Below are 9121 nucleotides of genomic sequence, written 5' to 3' on the forward strand. Positions count from 1 at the left end.
TCATGAGATTCGCATCACAGATGATGGAATTTTACAGAAAGATGAAAAGCTTTCTTCTAATGGTAGCAAATATTCTGTGCTTACATAATACAATAAAGAACATAAAATATGATTCTCTGCACTGTATCAGGCAGACTGCTTTATTAATATGCCCAAAGAAAAGTTTATCTCAGTGATGTTCTGCGGGTCTGACAGTGTTTTGTCTGCTCTCCTCACAGGGAGGGTTTGATATCCCAGAGCGGATGTTTTACAGTATAAACAAAGAGTGGGACTCTGCCTCAAGAGACAACATGGGGGACGTCAGAGAGCTGATCCCGGAGTTCTTCTACCTGCCAGACTTCCTGATCAACTCTAACCAAATCCAGCTAGGTCAGCTTTTTGAATCCTCTGTGTACCTAATGTTCATAAATGAAAACAAAAGAATGTAAAGTGATTATTTCAGACTTCCCTACCCTGTCTCTTGTTTTTTTGTTTTGTTTTGTTTCTGCGAGGTCAGAATGTATACTGTATTTTGTACTGTATGTCCTCAGTCATATATGCTACATACAATCAGCAGTCACTTTATCAGGTGTACCTTGCTAGTACAGGGTTGGACCTCGTTTGCCTTCTGTGCTGCCTTGTTCATGGCATACATTCAACAAGGTGCTGACCTTGTTGAAAACACCAAATATTGACATGAAGTTGCTGCACAATTGTTGGCTGCCCATCCTTTTCTGGTGATGTTTGACTACAGTCTGTGTGCCCACATACACCCAATTGCTATCATGTCATTGGCTTTTTGGATATTTGCATTAATAAGCAGTTGAACAGGTATATCTAATGAAATGGCCAGTGTATTTTCATCATGTTGGTGATTAAGCAATGATTCAAATGATTCAAATTAAAACTTTTTATTTTTATGAGAGGAACTCCATGTGGAGTAGATGTCCTGATTGGATTCTGAAGCACTCTATGTTAATTTGCATATGAGTGATCAACGATATTGCAGAATTTGCTATAACTATTCTTCTAAGCTTCTGGATAATAAGCTGCATAAGTGATAACAGATATGAAGCATCCAAAGAAATGCTGTGAAATGTAATCAAATCATTTCTTTATAATTCTTTTGTTGCTTAACTGATGAACTAATTAGCTTAATTTGAATGAAAGACGATACAGTAGAAACTGCACATGTATCCCACAGATTGACTGATTAGGTTTTGCATACATTTGTTCATGGTAATGAGGGACCATATAACAGATCACACCACAGTGGTTTGCTGGAGTGTTTGTTGGCCATCAATGAAGGTGTGGCACAGAATAATAAGCTATATTAATCTCTGGCCTGTTCCTATTACAGTCATGTCGTTGGTCTTTCTTTATTTGCCAATAAAAATATATAGTATGCCACATGAGGATACCACTTTTCTCCCTTTCTTTTTTTTTAATCAGAAAGGCCTTAAAAACATTTGCAAAGCCAATTTGATTGTATATTATGTTTCTTGGCACATTTTCGCCAGTTGGTGTCAGTCAGTGTAATTGCATGAAGCCGTTGGCAATATTGTGAATGGCATTATTCAAGTGTTAATGCATGTATATGTGTGTCTCTGCACACAAATGAGACGCAAACAAAAACAGTATTCACTAATTAAAACACTGCTTCACCCATGTCACCAGTGGCTCCTCTTTCTTTTTCCTACACAGTTCACGTAGTCAATAATGCATATGTGTGTCTTTTTAGGCTGTATGGAGGATGGCACAGCTCTGGGAGATGTCGAGCTACCTCCATGGGCAAAAGGTGACCCCCAGGAGTTCATTAGAATCCATCGAGAGGTCAGTGACACCTAGACTTTCCCTCCAAACCGCTAGCCTGGCCTGTTGTGTACTCTGACTTATTTACCCACAACACCTAATAATGATAGTCCGTACCGGCTGATGTATACAGAAGATTCACTGTATTAAGTATCTCCACACATACATTCACTACATGTGTGGCACTGTAATAGTGTAGGTTGCAGTTTGTTGTTCATATCACAGATGTTGGTTAGTTCAGTAAATTCTCAGAAGGCAGTTTTGTCTCGCTGAGTTTGGTTCAGTTATGTTCTTGTGGTACGAACTGTTAGTCAAGTATAATGACCAGTTGTTTTCCTATACAGAAGATGCATAAAAAGGCATTTATCTGAAGCTTAGATGACAGACAATACAGGACAACAAGCCTATTTAACAGGATTCGGGAACACATACGACTCTCTCTTTTTCATAATGTCATTATTTCTGCCAGTTGTTGATTGGTTGAATATTCTCACTATCTTCCTTCTTCTTCTTCTTCTTCTTCTTCTTCTTCTTTTTTTCCCAGCTTACCCTCATCTATCCCTTTGTGGGGTTATTGTACCCGTCTGTTCATTTTCTTTCTGTTTCTACATGATGACCCTCCCTTTTTCCATTCCTGGGGCATATGTGATGGTTATCACTCTGTAATCTACTGAACTACTCTTATTGCCTACCATTCTCATAAAATTAGTGACTTTAGAAGATTGGTTTTTTTTCTTCCACAGACAAATTAACTCAGGACAATATATCCTTGTTATGATACTTTTTTCTTTTTTTCCACCTTTCTGTTCATCCAGGACGCGTTTATTAAAATGTGGCGCTAGGATATAGCTGGTCATAATGCCCACTTTTCCTCATTAACTCTTCAAAACCAATCTCTGGCTAATTCAACCCAAATCATTCTTTAATTGTAACATGAAGATATGCTCATAACACAGCTGTTCGGTCTCTTGCTGTCCTGGACTTCTAAATTGACTTTTGGAAGGAATTGTAGGGTACCTTAATAATTTGATTGGCTGTACAGTCTTAGAAGTTTTGTGCATTGGTGTCATATTAGCAGTTTGACTGATGGTTTGGGGACCACAATAATAACGAGTGCTAAACACTGCTGTTTTTTTTTTTTTTTTTTTTAAAGACTGTTGTATGCATGTTTTAATAGCTTTATAATATTATTTGACTAGATGGTTTTAGTTTGTGCAACAATCCCCTGCTCTGTTTGCTTTAGGCACTGGAAAGTGACTATGTGAGCGCCAACCTACACCTGTGGATCGATCTGATTTTTGGATATCGGCAACGAGGTCAAGCTGCAATAGAAAGCGTGAACACGTTCCACCCTTACTTCTACCCCCAGAAACGCTGGCAGGACACTAAAGACCCTGTCATCAAGAGCACAATCTTGGGATATGTCAGCAACTTTGGACAAGTTCCCAAACAGGTTTTAAAAAAATGATGATGATGATAATAATAATGTGACGATGAATTAGTGTAATTGGAGTATATTTACTGTATTATGTATTTCCCATAGCTCTTCATCAAGCCCCATCCGCCTCGCAGTGGCTCTAAGAAAGAAGGGTCATCAACACATCAGCCAACTCCATTTTATTTCAAACTGGATAAGCTAAAGACCCCTGCGCAACCATTCAGAGGTATAACTAAAGACAAAGACGTTCAGAGAATATGCAACATATCTTAGGATTTCTGGCTTCCTGCCCCTCAAAAGCTTTTTTCCCCCTTCTTTGCTTTTCCTTTCTTTTCTTTCTTCCTTTGTAAAAAGTGAGGGTGGCTATTTCAACCTGTTTCCAATCTTTATTGTAAGCTGCTTTGTTGCGACAGGCCTTGGTTTCATATTTGGTGTAATTGCGGCAAAACTGTCAAACTATTCTAGTCTTCAAACTATGGTATAAGATAAAAACAAATCTTAATACAGCCTCATGAATGACACACATTCAACACTTTTATAACTACTGCTATTTTGTGCTGAGTAAACTAAATTGAATCAATTATAGTGATCTTCGTTGTTTTGCATTGTTCCACCTTTATTTTATTCCCTACTATTTGATGTTGGTTATTATACACCGGATGTGCCCAAATCTTAAGGGAATCATTGAAATGGAGTGAGAATGCCCATAGATTAATTTACACTACAGAAGGATAGAAGCTATCTGTTAGAGCTACAATATGGAGATGACTCTGCTGCTGAGCCCTACTTAATAATCGGAATATCCCTATAGGCCCACTGAGGGATAGGAGATGAATCTGCGAATGCTCAGGGAGAGATTCCTGCATATTACATTTCATATTAAATCTTAGAGTGTCTGATCTGATCAATAAGCAGATAGAGATGAATAGGACGAGGAACACTAAGAACTAATGCAGACAGAGCTTCTTTCTGGGGATTATAGAAGCAGAACTGGCAATCGGATGTAATGATTTTGCCTCTTCCTGCATGAATAGGTCAGTTACAGGCGCAATCACTGCCTTACCCCCAGATGCAGGTGCCCCGTAGGACCGAGCCTCAGCTCGTAACCATGAGGATGGCTGTTTTAATTGCCCAGTTTTTCTGTTCTCTCTTTAATGAAACACTTTACAAGTTTACTGAGATACGAAACTCTTTAATATGATGTTTTTGAAGAGCTATTATCTTTATTACAGATACACTTCTTTACTTTCTTTCTTTCTTTCTTTTTCTTTTTCTTTTTTAAGACTATAACATTATTGTGTTGGGTTTGACAAGTTATATATACTGTTCTAAATATTACTGTAGAGCTGTCAAGAGGCCCGGTAGGTCAGATACTGTGCTTGGAAAAAGAGGTCTTGGTTCTGGAGAAAAACCAGCTCCTCCTGTCACCGCTACTGTGCTGCTTCTTCAGCTGGGGATTTCCTGACAACAGTTGTGCCTTTGGAAACCATGCCACAGAAAAGGTATTATATAATGTCAATGGATTTTACACATTTCCATAACTACTGATCTTCAAATCAAAATTGGAAGGAAGTGAGTGCAAATTAGGCAGGGACCTGTTATGCTAAGTAATTAACAGTGTCATTAATTTACCCTAAGTTTTTTTTTTTCTTTTTTAAAAATCTGCTGAGCGCACACACTACTGTATTATGAGAGTCTGCTGGTTTCTTCTCAACTTAAATTGTTTTGATTTGTCATACCTGCCAATTCCATCCCCTTGATTTGTGCCAGGGGTCTCCAACTCTAGTTCTTCAGAGCTACTGTCCTGCAGCCTTAGATACATCCCAAAAAAACTTGTTTACTGTTATGCGCATACTGTTATACTGTAGAGAAGTTGGCGAGAGGTTGTTTTTCCCTCTCTCTCGCTTTTATTTTTATTTAGACTTCAATTAGTCCAGTCACTTTGGTGAATCATTTTTGCTACTTTGGGGGTACACTGCTGTCTCCTTTGTTCTGTTCTGTGGAGACTTGGGGTGTATTTGTGTTCAGGGTTGATGGCAATATAGACCCCAGCATTGCTGGGTCAGGCATGCCTCTTAGATTCACTAGTTGGAATATCAGAGGTATGGGTAACCCTGTTAAGAGATCTAAGGTTTTTTTTAGCTTTAGATACATCCCTACTCCAACACAGCTGAATCTGATTCTTGAATTACCTGTTCAGCATGCCATCAAGTTTACTACCACTTTTATGTGTTATGATTGTCATGGTTTTTATATTTAATACGTGCCGGGTCCCTTCTCTTTTCCCTCTCCCATCTCCTTTTTTCCTATGTTATTTTGTCAAACACCTTGGTATACCCTTGGTTTTGTGTGTTTTATAAATAGAGTTTATTATTATTATTATTATTATTATTATTATTATTATTATTATTATTATCATTAAGTTTGGTAAAGGCCTAGTAACAAGCCATTCATTTGATTTTGGTGTGTTGGAGCATGGATGCATGAATTGTATTCTTTTGAGCAAGTTAAAGTGTGTTTAATGTTAATTATTTTTCAGTTGATGCTCATTAAACTTGAGTTCAGATTTTATCATAACATAGTGTAATTCTTAACACTTTATGTATGTCGACTTCTAGACGTTTGCAGTGTGTGAGAGTTTATGTGACTGGGGAGACATATTGTGCGCCGCCTGTCCCAATGTGACCACAATCATCACTGCAGGAACCAGCACTGTCGTTTGTGTGTGGGATGTGGCAGTCACTAAGGATAAACTCACTCACATGAAACTCAAACAGGTTCGTCTGTCCAAATGTTTGTATACTCTTGAAAAGTAACAGTATTGTTGACAACTTATTTGCACACACACGCACTAATACTGACCCCACTGTCCTTCACAGCCGTTATATGGTCATACGGATGCAGTGGTGTGTCTCGCTGTGTCTGAGGTCCACAGCATAATAGTGAGCGGCTCTCATGACCTCACCTGTATCCTGTGGGACTTGGAAGAGCTAAGTTATATCACTCAGTTAGCAGGACACACAACCGTCGTCTCTGCACTGGCTATCAATGATCTAACTGTAAGTCCACCTTCTGGGTCCCCTTCTTTCCACTGCTCAGTCTCGCCTTCTCTTTTCCTCCTGTCCTTTGAATTTTTTGGCTCACTGTCGTCACGTTGTTCCTCTTCACTCACCTCGCAGCATGAGGAAGGGAGGGTTCTCACTGTTAACAGCATGAATATCCTGTTAGTGTGTGTTCTTCTCCTTTCGTTCCCTCTTTCTGTCTGTATGTCTGCACACCTGAACGTCAACACTATGTTAATATGTCCAAGGGAGAGATTGTGTCATGTGCTGGACCGCAACTCTACCTGTGGACCATGAAGGGCCAGCTGTTGACCTGCACTGACACTTCCTGTGGGCCTCAGTCAAACATCCTGTGCATCAGCTTTACACAGAGACACGAGTGGGATTCCAGGAATGTCATCATCACAGGCTGTGAGGATGGCGTTATACGGGTGAGTTTTGTTTTTGTTTTTTCATGCAGGTAAATAACATAATGGTTGTGTGTATGATGTAGAATGTTTTTTGTTGTTGTTGTTGTTGTTGTTAATGCTATCACAATTCTCTATAGCTCCTAATAGATCAGTGGGAGTGTTTCTGTACAGTATTCAACTGTGGCAGTCATTACTTTGGTATTAGCCTTGCTGGTACCAGCTTGGGTGTCTGTCAAAGTATTAATAACAGTATATGAGTTGTGTGCAGTGTGTGACTGTTTTTTGCTTAAGATTAATATAAGCATGTGTTGCCTTTCTGCAATCAAAGCTGCAAACAGTAAATTGTGCTTCACTTTGGAGTGGCTGCCCATGCCACGTGGACAGCACGCACACATAAACAGTATCATTACTTTATTATTACGTTGTGTCTGTGTGTGTGTGCGCGCGTGTGTGTGCGTATGTGCATGCATGTTGGTGCATATATGAGTGTGTTTGTTATTATCTTGAATTATATTTATGATTTTGTTACTCGTTATGTGTCTCTCATACAGATATGGAGGGCAGAGTACACCAGAACACAATTACCTGGCCCTCCAGAAGAGCCTGTGTCCCCAGGGCAAGACCAAACAGAGAGAGACGGTAATGTTACTGGCAGAACGATGGGATATACATCCAGGTGTTGTGTTCATAATAAAATGAATAAGAGTGGTCGACAATAACAAAACTGTGAAACCATCTGAAAAGCAACTGCACACAAAGAGCATCATTATTTATAGTGTTTTTAAAAAAAAAAGAAGACGAAGAAAGAACCATTGCTATCTAATTAGATAAATTCTTAAGTGAGATGATTATTTTTAACCGCTCATCTCAGAGCTAGACAGTGTGGTTTCCAGATGAGAGCTTGTAATGTTCATCCTATCCCTCACTAGCATTAGGGCTAGCAGGAATTATGTTGTTATAAAGTTATTAAACATAGAGGCAGTAAACACTGATGAGTAATTTTGCTGACGTGTGTGAGCGTGTATAATTTAGAAAGCAATAATACCCAGATCCAATTTGGCATACGTTGGTTACAGCCTCGCGTCACCTCATAGGAGTATTATGCTTTCCAATTACATCGAGACAAGTTTTTACGTAACACTGAAGCATTTATATTTGAGGGCTTTTTCTCCCTTTTGCAGCCTGCTGACTGCAGATGGACACACGCTTAATACACACTGAATTTTTTTTTGGGGTTTTTGGGGTGGGGAGGACAACTGAGGTTCTGATTTCAGGCGGGGTGGACAACTGCCCTGTAATTCACTATTAAGTAGATGCTAATGTATTCTCATGAATCCACAGTGAGCAACTCCAGCCAGGCTAAAGGCTGGGAGAGACATCTGGTGTTACATCAAGAGCTGAACAGAAGTCAAGCTGTGTCACAGTGGCGCTACAAAAATAATCCAGCCATCACAGCGCTGGCTATGTCCAGGTACAGTAAATAAAAAGCACCCACTCATAGGAATGCCAGCTGGGGTTTAGTTTCTGTTTATTACTGTACTTTAAACTTTATTCATCTCTGTGTTCGAAGAAAAATAGTATGAGTTTATATTTAATTATATGCAGTATTTGAAAGCTTCTAATTCTCTTTGTATGTATATCACTGCATGCTTTACAGCACAACTCTGCATTTCCCTTGCTGTATTCTTTGCAGGACTCACGCTACTCTGTTGGCAGGCGATGCCTGGGGCCAAGTTTTCACCTGGACGTGTGAGTGAAAACACAATTTCTGCACGCCCTTTATCCTCCCAGAGAGACTCTGATGGGAAATTCATTAGTATCTCAGGTCTGGCTGCAGCTGAGCAGCAGAAGTGCTGTATGTCAGGTGTGTGTGTGTGTGTGTGTGTGTGTGTGTGTGTGTGTGTGTGTGTGTGTGTGTGTGTGTGTGTGTGTGTTTTCTCAGAAAACAGTGTTACAACATTTGATGCATTTAGACGAAACATGACTTTTACCTTCTACACAAATATTTAATTTTGTATTTTTCTGTGTGTAAATACAGAATTTCAGTATATTTGAATAAAATTATTGATAGACACTTGCCAAAACCTTTTTCTGCTGGTCTCCTTGATTTTTGACTGAATTCTGTGTTGGATTTTATTCAATTTAATTCGAGTTAAACCAGAAGGACACTGGCTAAATTTTTCCAGAGTTGGTGGAAGGATTCGGATGAGAGAAACACTCGTACAGTCATTTAAATGGACCCTTACTGCTTTAGCAGAGTTTTCTAGGGCCCACAGCAGAAGCCTGTGGTTGAAATGGGCACTGCTAAACTGAACATGAGAAGGAGTGTGTGAATGATGACCAGGGGCATGCGCGCTTCATAAACTGTTCCTGAGAAATGCAGCTTTTTCGCTTAAACATTTCTGAGAAAAACTGCAAGT

General features: G+C 39.4%; 1 protein-coding gene across 1 annotated transcript in view; it reads left to right on the forward strand.

Moving 5' to 3' along the window:
* Positions 1 to 8781, forward strand: part of wdfy4 (WDFY family member 4) — a 38249-nt gene extending 29468 nt beyond the window's left edge. The window contains exons 54-64 of the mRNA XM_006807995.3: positions 219 to 369; positions 1721 to 1812; positions 3035 to 3244; positions 3335 to 3455; positions 4574 to 4731; positions 5848 to 6006; positions 6109 to 6288; positions 6540 to 6722; positions 7253 to 7340; positions 8043 to 8172; positions 8395 to 8781. Coding sequence (XP_006808058.2) covers positions 219 to 369; positions 1721 to 1812; positions 3035 to 3244; positions 3335 to 3455; positions 4574 to 4731; positions 5848 to 6006; positions 6109 to 6288; positions 6540 to 6722; positions 7253 to 7340; positions 8043 to 8172; positions 8395 to 8458 — 1536 coding nt within the window. The 3' untranslated portion in view covers positions 8459 to 8781. The remainder of the gene's footprint in view (positions 1 to 218; positions 370 to 1720; positions 1813 to 3034; positions 3245 to 3334; positions 3456 to 4573; positions 4732 to 5847; positions 6007 to 6108; positions 6289 to 6539; positions 6723 to 7252; positions 7341 to 8042; positions 8173 to 8394) is intronic.
* The last annotated feature ends 340 nt before the right edge of the window (positions 8782 to 9121 follow it).

This window comes from Neolamprologus brichardi, chromosome 13 (assembly GCF_056152115.1).
Source record: "Neolamprologus brichardi isolate AB-2024 chromosome 13, ASM5615211v1, whole genome shotgun sequence".
NCBI lineage: Eukaryota > Metazoa > Chordata > Actinopteri > Cichliformes > Cichlidae > Neolamprologus > Neolamprologus brichardi.